Genomic DNA, 19,159 nt, shown 5'->3' with positions numbered 1-19,159 from the left:
GCTGTGTTCGTGGTTGTTCCCATTTATTCACAGACACTTTTTTCTTCACCTGGTAATTTCCCTGTCAAGGAATAGAGTGGTCTGATGGTGGTTTAACAGAGAAGTAATTTCCTTGGAGGAAACAAGATTCAGTATCCTTCTCATGACATGAACTTGTTCAAAATGATCAAACAACCGTTTCATGAAAGAGAATTACTTTCTCAATAAAGTTTATTCATGTTTGTGGATCCAGACAGAAAAGAAATTCCATAGAAGCTATGAATAAATCCATTGTGTCATAACTTTTATTGGAGTTTTATATGTCCAGGGCACATAAATCTCTTGCAGATGGCAGATATTCCTGATGTAGGATATATTGCAGATGACTTCAGATGCAGTAAATGAAAACTGCAATGAATGAAAACTGTGGTATATTAACAAAAATGAAAACGACTAAGCTAAAGATTTCATTCAGTTTATTTGACAATGACTGTTTCTGTAAGGAATCTATCCTTATTTGCATTAATATGCAGAGGAGTCTTCTTGGCTAGCCTACTCTTCATACATTTGTGTTGCTCTTCCCTCAGATGTGTCATCTACTCCAGTACCTGTGTGATTGCCAGGTACGACACCGGATAGAAGCCATTGTAGCATTTTCAGATGATTTTGTGGCCAAGCTTCAAGAGAATCAGCGCTTCCGGTACAATGAGGTGATGCAGGCTTTGAACATGTCTGCTGCCTTGACAGCTAGAAAAACAAAGGAATTTCGATCACCACCTCAGGAACAGGTGGGTATAGCTTTCAATGAACCATTTTGTTTTGATTGATGTGTGGAAGAGTTCTTTTGATTTCAAAGTTTTTCCTTTAGAAATCAGTGTTGTTTACCTTTCCTATGTGTTGTCTCTTTTAAGATTAACATGCTGCTGAACTTTAAGGATGACAAAAACGATTGTCCTTGTCCTGAAGAAATTCGGGACCAGCTCTTGGATTTCCATGAAGACCTAATGACACATTGTGGTAAGTCCTATTCCTGAATATTTTTACTTCTTAAATTACATTAGCATTAGAAGCTGTCTTTATAAATAATTTTAGGGAAATAAAAAGCAACTAAGTAGTCTAGAGATTACATTATGTCAACAGTAAATACTGTCAAATAAAAATATGCAGCTTGCAGTAAAAAAGAGTTGTTGTTCTTTTTTCCACATGTCTGTTTAGAACCGTACCTGTTTAAGTTTGACTGCTGTATTTTGTTCACCTCAGAGAGCTGCATTTTCTTGATGTCTTTCTCACAGGCTGCTGTTAGCCTGCAGAACAGAAGCTTTCTGGGGGACCTAAAGAGCCCAATTCGTTCTCCTTAGAGAACAAGTGTTACAGGCACTAGTCATCTTGATGGGCCTTTGTTTTGATGGGCCCTGCAGTTTTTCAAGTGTTTCTAGTATTGGGTAGCCGAAACCTACATGTACTATTCTGGATGTTGTCTCATGAATACTGAGTACTGGTGAATAATCACTTCCCTTTGTGACTATGTTTCTGCAAATATAGGATACTTTTAGCTCTCCTTGCTGCTAGAGTGCACTGCAACTGGTGTTAAGCTTTTTGTTCAGCATGACGCTCAAAGTTGTTTTGCAAATCTTTTTAACAACTTCATGCCCAGATGATACTGTGACGCTTAATATTTTTCCTTGCTGAACCTCATGAGTTTCCTGCCAGTTTATTCCTGTAACCTGCTGAACTTCTTGCCCTGGAATGTGTTTTCTACTCCATCCCAATTTGGCATAATTCACAAACTTTATAAAGGTTCATTATGATGCTTCAAATTAAGTATCTTTATTTTAAATGAAAAAAAGGGGAAAAAAATTGAAAATTCAAAGAAAACTGTCAGTTGACAAAAAAAAAAAAAGATGAATTAAAGAATTTAGGAATAACATTTGAAAGGAGAGGAGACTTCATCTATCTCTTGATTTTTTCCATATTTGTTTAATCTTTATGCATCATTCTACTCTTTTTGAATTACTTGGTATAGTTTTGTCACTGTTTCTTTTCTTTATGGAGAATTAGTAATTTGCACAATATACAAGTAGAAAAATAATATTCAGAAGATTACAGTTGAGTAGAATTAATTGTATTGAAAGTGTATTGAGAGTGTATTGAAAACATGGCCAAACTGGAAAGTAGCTTTGCAGAAAAGGACCTGGGGATCCTGGTGGACATGAGCAGCAGTGAAGGCCCCTTGCAGCAACGAGAGCCAACAGCTGAGCTCCCCTGTATGAGAGATTCACAGGTACACTGGAGCAGGTCCAGTGAGGGGCCACAAAGATGGTTAAATTTTTGGAGAATCTTTCACATAATGAGAAGCAGAGAGAGCTGGGGTTGATTAATATAAGGAAAAGGCTTGTGGAGGAGATTGCATGTAATATTGGGCAGGGGAAATACAGAAGACTGAGACAGACTTTTTGCAGTGTTATCCAGTGACAGCAGAAGAGATAGCAGACACAAAATGAAATAAGAAAATTCTATTTAAACCCAAGGTTATTATTTTTTTAACCTTTATTTTTTTACTGTAAGTGTAATGTAAACTCACGAACAGGTTACCCAGAAAGGCTGTGGAACCTCCATCCTAGGAGATATTCAAAATCTGAATGAATGTGGTCTTGAGCAACCTGCTCTAGCTGAACCTACATTGAGCAGGGAGACTAGAGTAGAGCCTTCAGATACTCAGTCTCAGCAAGACCATGGTTCGGTAGTCTCACATGCTTTCTTTGAACTTTTAGAACTTGCTACAAAGTATATCACATGAACAGTCACTGTATTATGAAGGTGGCTGATTTCTTCTGACGGTTATTACAAATTATATTTATTGTAATTTTAGTTCTTTCACTTCTATGTTACGTTTTACCTAAAAATCTTATATGCTTTGCTATTATCGGTTGAGCTCTACTGTGTCAGTAGGCATTATATATATAGTTCTGGGCTTCACATATCTGAAACGTGAAGTCATGAAGTAATCATGTTAGCATGGAAACATCCATACTGAGAGATCTGAGCACAGGAATGTATTTACTTACGTATTTTATATATCATACTACAGAATTTATACAGTAAGTTAATAAGATTACACGATCCTTTGTCTGCAGTTTCCTGCCTTGCACATATACCTGATCTGCAATTTTCCCAGATTTCTGGTTAAGCATACTACATGCCAAGTTTTTTTGTTTGTTTGTTTTGTTTTTTTATGTAGAATAAAAAATATAGAATTGAGCAGAACAATATAGTTCAGTTTGATTGTTTGTACGTACAAGATAAAAAAAATAAGGCTGCAGCTTGTTTAATTTCAGTCTTTTACTATTTAGTATATTTTTTTGATTTCAGGAATTGAACTAGATGAAGATGGAACCTTGGATGGAAGCAGTGATTTAACTATTAGGGGTCGCCTCCTATACCTTATGGAAAAAGTTACATATCTGAAGAAGAAGCAAGCTGAGAAGCCAGTTGATGATGATGCTAAGACATCCTGTAAGCAATATTAAATCACAGATTATTGTATCCTAATTCCAAATAGTAAAAAAAAAAAAAAAAAAAAAAAAAAGCAGGAGAGGAAGTTGTTAATATATTTTCACCCCAAATAAGGTGGATTTTTAGTGAAACATCTGTGCATTTTAAAGTTTATAGCTCTGACTTGAAACAAGCTCAGCTGGAATGACATTTTACAATAGGAAGATTTTTTGATAAACAGATTTGCTTCTCCAGTGGATGTAGTGGAAAACTTCTACTGTCTTTTTCACAATTGATCCTTTTTCTAGTCATATTTTTTACAGAATGTTTCTTGCTTTTTGTGGCGTTATTGCAGACAATAATTGTAGCAAGGTCCTGATTGTGAGAATTTGCTCATAAAACCAGCTGCAGCAGCTTCAAATCAGTATTTGCATGAAGGTTGCCAGCTGAAAGAAGACTGCACAACTGGATCCTAATTTGCAAGGAGAAAGACTTCCCACTCAACCTGAAATCCAAGAGTATGATTGTTGCTCTGTCATTTTTCTGAAACTTTCTTCCTTTCCATCTTGATAAGAATCATTACTGGTGCCATCCAAGTTTTGTACTAGGGACCAACAGATTATGGAATTTTACTTTTTTAACTTGTCAATTCTGTTTTATTTATTTATTTGTTTTGCCTTTATTATGGTGGCACTTTCATATGCCTTAATTTCTGATGCTGCTACGCTACTAGCTGGAATTAATTTTTGGTTGAATATTTGGCTACCCTACTAGCAGGAACTAATTTTGGGACATATAGTTTAGATGTTCTGACTTTGGTAGAAACTTGGTTTCCTTCAATGACTATGCAGAATTCCTAGGGAGGCTGAACTTTTAACTTGGTTGCATAATGTAGGTGCTTAACATTAGGGGATGAGAAGATTTTCGTCATGGCACTTATAATGAGAAGACTAGTGAGCTGCCAGGTATTAGTGTTTACTTAGTGTTAAGAACTAATATTTTTGTCCTAAAAATGTGCTTTCTAGCATTGCAGATTTTAACTATTTCATTATCAGAGATAATTAGAGGCTAGGTTTATTTATATATATAGGATGTGGTGGTGAATGTTAGTTTTTTGTTTTGTTTTGTTTTGTTTTGTTTTGTTTTGTTTTTTCTTGTAAGCTTAGGGCTCTACAAAACCAATTTGTCTCTCTTCTCTTAGTAGAAAGACAGTATTATATGGAACTAGTTCTGCACAACTCATCAGAGGAAATAAGTGCCCACACAAGTCATTATGGTGATGACTAGACTGTTTGGGTTCTACATTGTAAATAAGATACAGCCAGACCCATGGGCAAATGGGATATAGTACTGCATTTATTAAAACAGGAGAAAACAGCCTGCTTATTAACAAAGAACAAAGGAAACTTAATACCATGTCCCTTTTTGTTATTACTTGTTTCAGTCCTAGTACCTTCTGAAGTATCAGCCAAAACAAATTTCACCCTTTTACATTTTCTTTTTTTTTTTTTTTTAAGTGCTTCTGTTCTAAAAAATACTATGTGGTATGACAATGGAAATATATATAGTGCAGTGTTTGGACAACAACAATGAAATACAATACTCCTTTTTATGTTTTCCCCTTACTCTGTATTACTACATCATAGCAAAAAGCCTCTGTTAAATATTGTCTTTTCTTTAAATTCCTGTCCCTTCTTGGTCAGTATCTTTCGCTTTTCTGTGGTTTGAGTTGAGACTGAAATTACACCTAGTATATTCCAAAATCATGTTACACTCAACACATAAATTTGTAATTTGAAAATATTTTTGATGTTTGCCCTGCATAAACCATCGTAACACCAGAATATTTATCAGGAAGTTTGTTGAACTTTAGTAGGTATTATCAAACTTCCTTTTTTATCGGCTTGACGTGGATATAAATTGATTAGCTAGGTGAATGCTAAAGCCAGGATTTTCTAAGGTATAACTACCGGGACATCTTGAGATGGTCCCTGATTGATATGGCAGTCTTGCAAACCTCAGCTGAAGTTCCCTCAGGCAGGAAAAAGAACAGCATTCATTATTCCTCATCAAATACTTTGCCTACACTGTTAGTTCTTGAGTACTTTTTCTAAAGCATGGTCTCAAATCTTAGCTGTCGTTATACGTTTTTTGTGTTTTACTGTACATAACTTTACCAAATCCTTGCAATTGTTGCCAGTCAGAACATCAGATATAGGTTTATTGCTTCATTAGAGATTGAGTACAAATTATGCAAACACTGATTTCACATTTATTTGATTGGAGTCTTCTCATTTATTTCTTTTGAAGGTCTTTTTTGTTTGGTAATGGAATAAATTGAATTATTCCATTTTGTACATTACAAAATTTCAACTGGATATACAGCTTAGAGCCAAAAATAAGTAATACAGCATTTACATATGCCACAGTGCATTTTTCCTCACTTCATAATATGTAAGAAAAACCCTGAGAGCTGAATTCCTGCAAAAATCTTAAAAACAATATGTAGAAATAAATCTGTCTAGTTTGTGAGCATCTTCTATGTCTTCATAGTTTTTTATGATATTAGATTTATTTCCTGTATTTTAATTTTAAATGTAGGCTTTTTTTTTTTTTATTATGAGATGTTTCTGCTTTTACTGTCTGATTATACTTTGTTTTGATAGTCTGCTAAAGAAACACTAAGGAAAAAGTGCTTGAGAATTGATTTCATTACAATGCATGTTGCATAATGCATTCTGAGGAACTACGGGCAGAGATATGAGTAATTAATGGTAATTGTGTGATTTATGTATTTTCTTCACAGCTACTCTTCAACAGTTGATTTCAGACACAATGGTGCGCTGGGCCCAGGAATCAGTAATTGAAGACCCAGAGTTAGTCAGGGCCATGTTTGTACTGCTTCATCGCCAGTATGATGGTATTGGTGGCTTGGTTCGAGCCCTGCCAAAGACCTATACTATAAATAGTGTGTCTGTGGAAGACACAATCAATCTTCTGGCATCCCTCGGCCAAATACGTTCCTTGCTCAGTGTCAGGATGGGAAAAGAGGAAGAGAAACTTATGATTCGTGGATTAGGGTAAATAACATCTCTTAATGTGTGGATATTTGTTGTTATTTGTTGTATGGTTATCATCAAAATTATGCATTAAGTTTGAATGTGAATAGTCTATATGGGTGTAAATGCAGACATTGGTATTAGTTGTATAGTATCTTCAGTTGTTAGCATTGTATACATTTGTAGCACTATATGATTTGGTTTTGGTGAGTTGCAAGTGACATCTGTAAACTTTTATTGTGAGAAAAGTTGAAAACATAGACGCAGAATATCTCAAGTTGGGAGGGACCCATAAGAATCATCAAGTCTGACTCCTGGCTCCTTTTTTTCCCCCCACTTATTGAAAATCTAAAATATCCAAATAATGCATATAAATAATTTTGCAGTACCATTATGAAGTACATTGTAGTTTTCCAGCAGGTTCAATAAGTTTTTCATGGCTGTTACTGAAGTGTATTCAGTGTACTGAAGCTAAGGCTTTAGTGAAGGGGAAAGTCACCTGTCAACAGACAGAAAACAATGGTATTTCTATATTCACCTTCATAATTTAAATTTGAGTTATGTTTCATTTAAGCTAAGACTAAAATGAGTGAGTAATTACTAAATTCTGGCATTGTTGTGCCTGGGACAGGAGGTGGGTAACCAAACTTAGAGTTTTTTTTTTATTTTATGTTCTGCTTTCTATTTGTTAGCATATTTTTTTCCTCACAATTTTATGCTACAAGTTAAAAGATAAGACTTCATGAGTCAGACTGATTTAATGGTAACAGTCTGGTGATATGTGAAAATCTGGTGTAAGGAAAAAAGAGGTATTTTCTGTTAAGCAAGTGTTCTTGCTGCCTGTTCTTAACACCCTTCTTGACAGCTTCTATCATAGTCTTGTTTATCTTGTTCCCCAGCTGTGCCATTTGTGTCTTTTATAGACTAACCTGGGCTCCAGCACCTATTTAGAAATGCCAAGTTTTTTACTGTGGGTGGAAAGCATTCCCTTCTTACAGCTGAGAAATGGAAGATTCACTTCTTCCTGCTTAAAAACTCAGTTTCCTCAGAAATGCTGGTGAGAGTTTTTCTGAAAGTGTGACATTTCATAATGCAGTCAGCAGTTACACAGAACACTGAAAGTAGATGTACGTTCTAAAATAGTGTAGTATTGCTGGCCAGCCCCTGAGGTTGATATTTAGTCTTTCTGTACTTTGTTATTCCTGTGAAAGAAAGCTGCTGGAGGCAAATAAGAATTTAGGATGACTTGGCAGAATGTCACCATTGAGGCCATTTTCTATAGCATGCAGCATGTGGTGATTGCAGGAAGGATATGTGGCACGTGTAGCTTTTGGAGGCAGGGCACATCATTTATCATCTTTGGTAGCTGGAGGCTTTGGGGAAAACAATCAGTTAATCTTTCTGAGTTACTGAGGATCAGACACTGATAGTGCCAGCTACATCAGATGTACTGTATACAATCTGTTGTACTACTGATTGTTGTAGATTTGTAGCTTATAGAATGATGAATCGGTCCTCTTCATGTCTTTTATAAAGCTGAAATTTCCCTAAATGCAGAAGGTTTACGTCATAAGAAACACACTGAAATTTGAACAGTTGACAACAGTATTTTCTGTAGTGACTTGATAGTACTTTTCTCCCATGATTTGGTTGTTTTCACATTTTTTTCTGGGTTGCATGTGATTTCATGACTAACTACAGTTGTTAGAAATGTAATTACTTCTTAAAATACACATTTTTTATTGGACATATCACGTCTGTATACAATAGTGACTTTTTAATCCTCAGGAGTGATTTTCAAGTATGCAAATCTAATCTGCTGAAATATGTAGAAGAGAGTGTCCTTCTGAGCTGTAACTCATGAACTGAAGTTAACATTTATGTAGCTAAAGTTCCTCATGACAGTAGCTGGATCTACGTACTCACCTCTGCAGTCATTTTTTCTTGGTCTCAACAGATGTCAAATATCTCAAGGCTGAAAATATTTGGAAAAGAATGCTTTCTCAGAAAATATTGATTAGTTGAATTGAAATTTAACCTAATATAGCAGTTTTGATTGTGCTTTTGTCAGAAAATGTTTTTAGATTTGGAATAAAGATACAAGATCATACTCTGCTTAGTTATTGTCTTGTTAGGGCAATAACTTGAATATGGGAAAAGAAAGGTCAGGGTCTTCCATGATGCCATAAAAAAAAATAATAATAAAAAAAATAGCTGTAATGGCTGGGGAAGGGGAGGGGCAGAGAGGTTAAGCAGGGTGATATCAAGTGAGACTCAGCATAGGGAAGGTCCCAATGTAATTCTTCACATCACATGATGATCGATCACTTCAGATGGTGAAGAATTACACAGCAAATCAGCTTTGCAAATAACATAATGGGTAAACTGGTCATAAAATTATAATCAATTTTATTTATTTATTTATTTATTGCTTTTCTTTAGAGACATCATGAATAACAAAGTATTTTACCAACATCCAAATCTCATGAGAGCTTTAGGCATGCATGAGACTGTCATGGAAGTGATGGTAAATGTGCTTGGTGGAGGAGAATCCAAGGTAAAGCAATTTACTGTAAGAAGACAGAAAAAATAAAATATAGCTGTTCAAAGCTTTATCCTCTAAGGTGCTGAGCAGTCATTGGAGGTACAGAGACCACAAACATTTACTAATTTATTAATTTGATACAGTTTTTAGAAGAATCCATTTTTCCATTCCAGAAGATAGAATTAGCATTATAATTTCAGATGCTTTTAAGAAAAAAAAAAAAAAATCAAATCCAAATAACACTTCATATGTTTATTGGGTTTTAAATGGATTTTTTAGGATTTTTTAGAAACAAAAATGGATGCAGCATCACACTGCAAATCTGAATATTCACATTCATTCATGTTTGAATCTAGAATTTATGGGTGAACCCAGCTCTTGTTTTCGAGCTTATAATTTAATATGTGGAATTTAAGGAGTTATTTACTTGCTGAGAAAGCCCTGTTCAATTCAGAGTGAAACCTAACAGATACTGAGATGCAATGAATGAGATGTGTAAATATTAGTACGTTAAACAGCTGTTACAGAAATTATATTTTGCAAGTTTTAAGCTTGTTAAACTTTAGCTTTAGTCTGTTTTTATTTGCTTTTTAGGAAATCACTTTCCCGAAAATGGTGGCAAATTGCTGTCGTTTCCTATGTTATTTTTGCCGTATCAGCAGGCAGAACCAAAAAGCTATGTTTGATCATCTTAGCTATTTGTTGGAAAATAGCAGTGTTGGTCTTGGTAAGTAATGTATGTGACTTACGAGACTCTAAACAAAAAACAAAGTCTTAAATTTTTCTGCATTTTTTCCCTCTTTCTATTCCCCCTAACCCCTCCCCAGTAGTTTTTTCTTCATCCCTCTGTGCTCTTGTCTTGAAGTTTCTGCTTTACCCAGTGAAAAAATAAAAATAAAATCATTCACTCTATTGCTAACTCTAGACAAAATCATAACAGTAGCATTAAATTGAAGTAATTTAGTATACACTTTGTGGTGTATGCCTGGACATTAAGGGAGAATTTTTGTGTAGTTTAACTATTTGTGAAACAGAATAAAATCGTGATTTTGATACAGGGGGGTTATAGATCAGTGTTAGCAGCCTTTCATTATGTCTTGTTTCTCACTGCAGAGGCTTGCTCCATTGTTTTCTTCTGTAGACCATTCAGTATACAGAGCTCATTTGATTGAATATACATGCCCAGATGCCCAGAGATGAACCTTAAATTTTTCGTAAAATGTTAGGTAGTCTGATGTGTTACAGCAGAGATATATTTTTCATATATATTTTTTTTTAATTTAGTAGTTTTAATTCAGAATATATATTTTATATAATCATCATAGTGTTTTTTATTATTATTATCAAAATGTCCTTATTAATGTACAAATATAGGACAGGAGCATAAACCAAAAATCATTTTGGAGAGAAACTGCCCAAGTAAAATGCCTTTGGTGTGTTAGTATAAAAATCTTTGCTTTTTCAGATTCTATATTGACTGCCATTTAAAAAGAAATAAATAACTCATGGTCTCATCTTTTAAATATGAAAGATATTTCCTATTTCAATACATTTGATAAAATGCCATTCTTCTGGACATTAAAAAAATCCTCTTTCCTCAAAGCAAATTTGTCTCAGTGAAGAATATTGTAAAGAATGAGATCTTAAAACAAGGTATGTGATGAGAATAGGAATGTGTTAGGTTTTTTCTAGCCTGAACTTCTAAATTGTGTTTTGATTTCCTATTAAAGACAAATTTCATAGAGTTCATGATAATTATAAACTGAGTGGTAAAAATAGTTTTTATTAAATCATTAATTTAGTAAAACTAATAATTTTAAACAAATTTAAATAATTAAAACATCCAAATATTTTTATTATTGTACTTGCTATAAAATTTTTAGTTTTTATGAAGTTATTGTTTAAGCTAAATTTTATTTTAACAGCTTCTCCTTCTATGAGAGGATCAACTCCTTTAGATGTTGCAGCAGCATCTGTGATGGATAACAATGAACTTGCACTAGCTTTAAGGGAGCCTGATTTGGAGAAGGTTTGTAGCTATTTTATCAAGCATATTTTTAATATACCATCTAGAAGGGGGGAAGATTTGTCTTGCTCAGGCTCAGAAGAAGTAGAATGGAGTAATCAAGATCCAAGATGAGAATTGCAATTTACATACATCAACAAAAAGAGTTCTCCACACCAAAATCATGTCACAACGGAAACAAAGGTGGACATTTTACAAACGCTTCACCTCTCATCCCTTTGCCACATTACATGAACACAAATTCTCCATAATTATTGCATTCTTACACAATGCCATTGGGTACTGTTTAATGTCTTCCTTTATGACTTGGATGATGGGATGGAGTGTGTTGTCAGTAAATTGTGGGGAGCTGTCAATGTGCTGGAGGGCCCATCTGCTGTTCAGAGGAACCTGAAAAAGCTGGAGAAACAGGAGTAGAATCATACTCTAGCCTCACAAAATTCATCAAGAGCAAATGCTAGATCTTGCAACTGGGATAAAATAATCTCTTGTACCAGCACAGGTGATTTTGATTTACTTAAAATTTGATTTGGTTATGTCAGGGATAATAGAATGTGGAAGCCAAATCCAAGACAATATATGTGGAAGCTTCCATTTGAAACTTCGCTTGTTTTTCACAGTAAGCATATATATATATATATATTTTTAAATCTTATCTTGCTTAATAGGTGGTTCGCTACTTGGCTGGTTGTGGATTGCAGAGTTGTCCTTTGCTGATTTCTAAAGGCTATCCAGACATTGGATGGAATCCAGTTGAAGGAGAACGATATTTGGATTTCCTTCGTTTTGCTGTATTTTGCAATGGTAGTATAGAAGCTTATCAGGTTTTTAACTTCCTCTAATGCTTGAATAAATACCTGCATGAAATTTGACATTTAAAACACTGTTACAAGCAAACCTGATAGGATACCATAAATTTACAGAACAGTTAGCAGAAACAGCAGAATTAAGCAAGACACATAATAATTTAGATGCCTATTTCATACATCATATAGGCTCCTAGGAGCCTATGCCCTGTTTTTCAATCCGTCTTTAGTCATTGAAATGACCACATCTCCTTTGAGATTCTACTTTTGGAAGTGGAGCAAAGACTCCTAAATCTTTTTAAGATAAAACTCATGCTAGATGTAGAGCCAAAGACCCATTTGATTAAGGTTTAGGCAGTCCAGTTTGTATTTAGCAGCTATGGCAGTCTCCTTATTAGTACTCCCACTTGAATGTGATTTTTTTACTACAAATCAGTTGTATTTCATAATTTTGAATTAAATCACATTCTATTTCATAACTTTTATTACAATAAGAACTAGAGGGGTATATTTACATATTTACACAATTTTGTCGTGATATTTAAACAGGATAGGAATTAAAAGTGTCTGTATGCATTTAATTTTACTTAAATGCATACATTCTGCAGTTTAGTGTAACTTTTTCTGATTATGAATGATTATGATCATATTAATTCTGATTATGATTAGTGTAACTTTTTCTGATTATGTTTCAGAAGTCTCCTTGACATAAGCTTAAATCTTGATATTTGTTTGTGATAGGAGAGAGTGTGGAGGAGAATGCTAATGTTGTTGTCAGACTGCTTATTCGTCGACCAGAATGCTTTGGTCCAGCTCTAAGAGGAGAAGGAGGCAATGGTCTACTTGCTGCCATGGAGGAAGCAATAAAAATATCAGAAGATCCAACAAGAGATGGACCTTCGCCAAGTAATGGATCTAGTAAAACTCTGTAGGTGCAGTGTAATTGCTTGCATTACCATCATTTTTATTTGTCTGTTTCATGATCCTAGTCATTAAAAGACTTGTTTATTTTAACACATTAATTATCAACTAGATTTTTCCATGGATTCTGTGGAGGGTAGATAGAGATTCATCTTCTGCCAAATAGTTCTGTCCCAGTGCTTTCGATTTACATGACTTTAGATATTAAATCCTCTTTAGAATTCTGTTTGTTCTTAGTCCATTACGTTTCAGTCCTCTGATTCAAAATGAGACAGATAAATCGTAACAATGCAGATGTCACTACAGTCTCCTATGGACAGATTTCATTCTGTGTTAGTCTGTCAAAAGTGCTTTGGTTATGATGAAGCCACCACGTGTAAACTATAGCATCTATGAGCACTTTATCCTTTATTGCTGATGCAAACACTGTCTTCTGTTTTATTTGTCTTATAAATGTTTTAACAATTAACTAATTACAGTGAAATGGAAGAACAAGAAGATGACACTATTCACATGGGAAATGCAATAATGACCTTTTATGCTGCTTTGATTGATCTCTTAGGACGTTGTGCCCCTGAAATGCATGTAAGTTGTACATCTTCATGTATTGGAAAGTAAAGCCATAGCCTTTCTGATTGTTTGGTGTTCTGCTGTTTGGCTTTTTCACAATAACATATTTTATCGGGTACTAAAGCAGAATTATGACTACATAGTATCACAAGGTACATAATGTGTTCATTTGCTAATTTCCAAGAATTTCTTTGAGCTCTTCAGTTGTGTTTTTCAAATGAATTATTCAATTCCTTTTCCTATTACAGTTTCCTGTGGCAATTTGGTCTTTAACAACATTCTGTTACGAATATTATTTGATTGCCCATTGTGATACTGTGTCAATTAAACTTCTCAAATTTCACTATTTATTGTGATGGTGTAGAGAATGTTTTTTAAAACCGTAGTTTTACTGTATTTGTATACTTATTTAAAGAGACTGTTTAAATTTCATATTAAAGTGTAAATATTATAGAAAATTCTTTTAAAGCATAAGAATAAGCGCTGTCCATGTGTCAATATCTCATAATCTGTATTCACATTGACAAACCTGCTCAAAGAAAGGTAACATGTTACTGGTTTAGGTATTAGATACCCATAATTAGACCCTATAAAAAACAAGCACTTACCACTTATTTCCTAAGAGCTAATACTATTTGAAAATATTTGTTCAGTTTAAAAGTCACAATACCTTCCTGTTCTTCAAAAATTACAGTTAGTTATTCACAGTTTCTTATTTCACTTCAAAATCTCCCCTAATTAATGTTGATCAGTATACATCAGCACAAGATTTAAGCAGAGATGGATAACTTGGCAGAGATAGCCATACAGAAAATTCAATGTACGAGTTAGTGTTTTGTTTGAATAAAAGCATCATCTTGTTTTCTATCTGACTCGCTGCCTTTTTAGAACAACAACAAAAAAAAATATGACTGGGGTAGTTGAAAGTGCCGTTGTTCAACCAGGAATGGAAAAAAAAAAAAAAAGGCTTTTTTAATTTCAGTCTATTCCTCCCCTCCCCTCCCCTCTTCTTATCTCTTTCCCTCGCCTTCCTCTTCCCCTTTCCTTTTTTTTTTTTTTTCTACATATAAAGCTTTTTTTAGCTATTTTACCTAAGATTTTGTTCTGAAAATGGGCTTAATATTATTTAGAAACAAAACCTCTAGATTTCTAGACTTTGCATATTTGCATCCAGAAAACAGCAAATAAATACAGATTATATGAAATTTATATTACTAAATATAATGTGAGTTTGAGAGCAGTTATTCTTGTGTATCTATGTTTTGCAAAGTTTCCTGAATGTGAACACATATACAAAGTAAAAAGAAGACCTGTGTAATGTTTTATTTTTTATTTTTTTCCTTAGCTAATCCATGCTGGTAAAGGGGAAGCCATTAGAATCAGGTCAATCCTAAGGTCTTTGATTCCACTAGAAGATTTGGTGGGCGTAATTAGTATTCCTTTCCACATGCCGACCATAGCTAAAGGTAAGATGGTTATTGTACTGTTTTTTCCCCACTGTATTGTTATGTTCTGTAATTTGACCATATGTTCATGAATATACTTCTCTCAATATTTCCAAATGTTCTAGAAATTGAACCATTTATAATGTAGACTAGATGAAAAATCATGTGTTTCAAACATGTTTCAAAAATGTTTCTGCATGCTATAGATAATAATTCTGTGTACATTTATATTCACTGATGTAATATCCATTGTAAATATCCATGTAAAACCCATTCAAATAGTTTCATTAAAATCTGTTAAAACTTTAAAAAGAAATGTGCAAATCCATTTATTTTTTTTTTGCCTCTAAAATATTAAAAAAGAAAAACATTCTCTTTTCTTAATAATGGAATCATTGCTTTTGGTGTTCTAACCCTATTAATTGTTTCTAGCAGATCTTACTAAGACACCAGAGTTGTTCTTCAGCAACTGTGGTGAAGTTATAGGTGTGGCATATATAGAATTCTGCCTACACATAATTCATTGCAGTAGTGGGAGTTATGAGGGCATCAATATAAAATGGAAAGGAGTTATGTCTACTTCTTTGGGTATCTTGAGAAAAAACATAATTGTAACAGGGATTGTCTAGTGGTTTACAGCACAGGAATGTCCAATAAGTCACAGTAGAGAAGATAAAAAAGATCAGTTATTCTATCATATAATTATTTATTTATATTCCAAATAGTGGTAACACATTATAGATCTAAAAGTAGTATCTAAATAGCATAGAGAACAGCTTATGGATACATAATTATGTATTTGTTTTTCAAAATAAAAATATCAAAATTTAAAAATATTTCTATGAATTCATTCAGGAATTTTAGAAGTTTTCAGATAGAGAGGACTTTGTAGCACAATGTTAATTCATTGTTGTCCACTACCGATGTGTTCACCGGTGCTGCATTCCTGGGATTTTTGATGTAGAATTGTTAAATTTCTTACTTTCTGTCTGTGTCTTCTAAGATATATAGGTAGTTCTGTAGATTAATAAGTATGTTTTGGGTACTTCTTCTTGTATTAGAATATCAACAGTTGAGTATCTACTTTGATGCACAAAGTAGAGCAGAAAAGCACGTATGGACTTTGGGATCTATCAGGGTAGAATTTGCATTATGCACTTTTTCAGTTAACTATAAATATGTTACTTTTCTGTAATAAAACCATGGGGAAGATGGCTACATATAACAGAGACTCTTAAAGCCTCTGACAAGAAGTAGTGTGGCTGCCTAATCTGCTGGTGAAGGATGATCCTTGTCATTGAAGTTTTATTTTTATCTTTTAGATGGAACTGTGGTGGAACCTGATATGTCTGCGGGGTTTTGCCCAGATCACAAGGCAGCCATGGTTTTGTTCCTTGACAGGGTCTATGGAATTGAGGATCAGGATTTTCTTCTTCACCTTCTTGAAGTTGGCTTTCTGCCAGATCTCCGTGCCGCTGCTTCTTTAGACACAGTAAGAGTTTAAGTCTTTGGTTATTTGAATGAGCACTGAAGCATTTTGCACTCCTCAGGAAAACATTTATTTATTTTTTTCATGTTGTCCTCTGCATTTTTCAAATGCTGGCTGAGCTGTCTGTTGCTTCTTAGCTTCAAGAATATTTGAAGATCAATGAAGAGGGATTCTTCAGCACGATGCTTACTTCATAAAGAGTCCCCTTTGATAACCATATCCATAAAAGATCCATTGCCTTTTCCCAGGAGACTTTCTGAGCTTTTGCTGTGGAATGAAAATCAGATCAGCTGCCAATGAAGCATGTAACAGAGAGCCTCTTCCCAGAGATTTTGAGAAAGTGTTCATCTCCACAAATTTGTTAGGGGCACCCACTTTGTTTTTTAGAGAGTTTATATGAGGGCTAAGGCATGAATTTTGATTTCCCTATCTCACCTTCTATTTAAACTTAAAAAAAAAATAGTTATGTTTTTATTTAAGAAAGTGTGTGTGAGGATTTATTGCATTTTGAACTTGGGCTTGATTTTAACATGGCAGCATATTGAGTTTTGCTAATGCAAGCTTGATTGGTATTACCTGATTTCAGAATGTTTTGTTAAAGAAGTTTGACGTTCTTTAATGTAATTTTGAAAACTGTTGTTTTTGAGAGACTACATTTAGTGTCAAACTTTATGATTTTTGTCATATTGTCATTCATACAACAATAAAAAGTGCCATATGTAAGAAGACTACAGAAGCAGAAAAGGAAGCTAGGCATTCAGCATCCAGTAGGTTTCAAATCTGCATTTGTGTGCTTCGAAAAATTCCCTCTTTAACTGCTACAAAAGAAAAAAAAAATCTTTAATTTGTAACAACACCGACAAGACAAATCTAATTTTTGTCTCATTTAATTTGTAGGCTGCCTTAAGTGCTACGGATATGGCTTTGGCCCTGAATCGATACCTTTGCACAGCAGTCTTGCCTCTGTTGACCAGATGTGCTCCTCTTTTTGCTGGCACAGAGCACCATGCTTCCCTCATTGACTCCTTATTACATACTGTGTACAGACTGTCAAAGGGCTGCTCTCTTACCAAAGCTCAGCGAGATTCCATTGAAGAGTGTTTACTGTCTATTTGTGGGTAAGAAAATACTCTTGGCTGTACAGGAGTGTGAAAAGATGAAGTGACCTATGATAATTACAATACAAGAATGCAGAACTGTGCCATCAGTAGCATAATTAAGAATTTTTGCTGAATCATGATTGTGACATTTTAAATACAATGGTTGTATTCAATTTGCCACTTTATTAATTGCTTATATGTCTTTGGCTATTTTGCTATTACTGAGATTAAAAAAAAATAAATCAGTGCCAATTAACTAAGAGGACGTACTGCAAAAGACAAACCTCTGCAAAAGTTGAACCATGCATACACTGAAGTACCATATACACTTGAACTGTGCAGATTGGCAGTGTGGCTGATGATCAGTAGATTGTATGGTTCTATGGAGATGTTACGTTTGAAATCCTGATCAATGACTGGTATTGTTACACTTCATCCAACTCTCAAAAACACTTAATTGTTATCCAAAGTTTTTATAAGCTTACAGAGTCATTTATCACAAGTTGATTAGGTAGTTATGGACATAATCTGTAATGGAAGTTAGCAAAATTTAGGTTTTCAAATCACTAGAACTCTTGATACTTTACAGAACACTGTAAATTATTGTTATTATTTTTAATGTGGAAATTTGTTCAGAAGTGACAGACATTCTTATGGTAGTCATTTTGTAGTTGAGAGAGAGGAAGAAATGTACCATACAATTCTTTTACAAAATATGTCACATTGATCATTTTATATATATTACGTTCATAAAAATCGGTAAAATGAACTAGTGTTTGCTATTTTACTGGAATGATTCACTGTATTTGTCATTCTAAAATACACATAGTACCTATTTCCTCTGTCCCTCCTTCTGTCCCTGTACATCTGAAGAATTAGCGCTCTTACGTCTTTATTAGTTTGTAAGATATTCCTCAGCAACGTTGTGGTATATTGTAAGAAATCAGTGTTATAGTCTCTTCTTGTGGGCATGCTGATCATAATATACACTATGCAAAGGTGTTATTTTTTCTGATTTACTACATCTCTGTCTACAGGTCAGATATTTTCCCAGTGCTTTTTAAAGTATTTGTTTACAACATATTTGGATATATTTTTTAGTATGTGCTTGTTTGCTTTCTTTTTGGACACAGTTTTTCAGTGCTGCAAACAAAATTGTATTACTTAAGGAATTTTGTTTATTACTTGGGCTGTCCAGGGAAGTGGTTGAGTCACCATCCCTGGAGCACTTCAAGTATTATGTTAAAGGTTGGACTAGATGATCTTAGAGATCTTTTCAAACCTGAATGATTCTATGAATCTGAAGAATTTTAATGATGTAGAAATGACAGGTTACCTTAATGTATTTATTAATTATTTACATGCAGCTATGGTGGTACACCCTATTAAAATCATCTATCTGCTTTTAGACAATTGAGGCCTTCCATGATGCAGCATTTGCTGAGAAGATTGGTATTTGATGTTCCCCTATTAAATGAACATGCAAAGATGCCTCTTAAGGTAAATGGCCATTTTAATCTTCACTAACATTCCTTGTAAAAAAATGCAACAGAAAATACTTCCATGGAGAATATTCTCTATTTTCTTTGTTACCTTGCCTCCACTCTGCAATAATCTAAGAGGTAGAGAAAAACTACCTCTTTTGGCAGGAATCAGTTTAATTGACATCCATCCATGTAGAATTATGATGTCCATGTCTAATGTTTTGTTTTTTTCATAATCCTCCG

At 34.1% G+C, this 19,159-nt stretch overlaps 1 protein-coding gene across 4 annotated transcripts in view; it reads left to right on the top strand.

Annotated features, from left to right (window-relative positions):
• RYR2 (ryanodine receptor 2) overlaps window positions 1–19,159 on the top strand; it is a 400,228-nt gene that overhangs the window by 269,262 nt on the left and 111,807 nt on the right. For all 4 annotated transcript variants that reach the window (XM_035320403.1, XM_035320402.1, XM_035320401.1 and 1 more), the window contains 14 exons: window positions 567–767; window positions 891–996; window positions 3,349–3,492; window positions 6,278–6,551; window positions 8,973–9,087; window positions 9,670–9,802; window positions 11,001–11,104; window positions 11,770–11,905; window positions 12,649–12,835; window positions 13,308–13,413; window positions 14,744–14,864; window positions 16,166–16,335; window positions 17,230–17,450; window positions 18,842–18,932. In XM_035320403.1, the coding sequence (XP_035176294.1) occupies window positions 567–767; window positions 891–996; window positions 3,349–3,492; window positions 6,278–6,551; window positions 8,973–9,087; window positions 9,670–9,802; window positions 11,001–11,104; window positions 11,770–11,905; window positions 12,649–12,835; window positions 13,308–13,413; window positions 14,744–14,864; window positions 16,166–16,335; window positions 17,230–17,450; window positions 18,842–18,932 (2,109 nt within the window). The remainder of the gene's footprint in view (window positions 1–566; window positions 768–890; window positions 997–3,348; window positions 3,493–6,277; window positions 6,552–8,972; window positions 9,088–9,669; window positions 9,803–11,000; window positions 11,105–11,769; window positions 11,906–12,648; window positions 12,836–13,307; window positions 13,414–14,743; window positions 14,865–16,165; window positions 16,336–17,229; window positions 17,451–18,841; window positions 18,933–19,159) is intronic.

The sequence above is a fragment of the Oxyura jamaicensis genome, chromosome 3 (genome assembly GCF_011077185.1).
Source record: "Oxyura jamaicensis isolate SHBP4307 breed ruddy duck chromosome 3, BPBGC_Ojam_1.0, whole genome shotgun sequence".
Taxonomy (NCBI): domain Eukaryota; kingdom Metazoa; phylum Chordata; class Aves; order Anseriformes; family Anatidae; genus Oxyura; species Oxyura jamaicensis.
The sequence above is the reverse complement of the archived record's forward strand: the minus strand, read 5'-3'. Positions and strand labels throughout refer to the sequence as shown.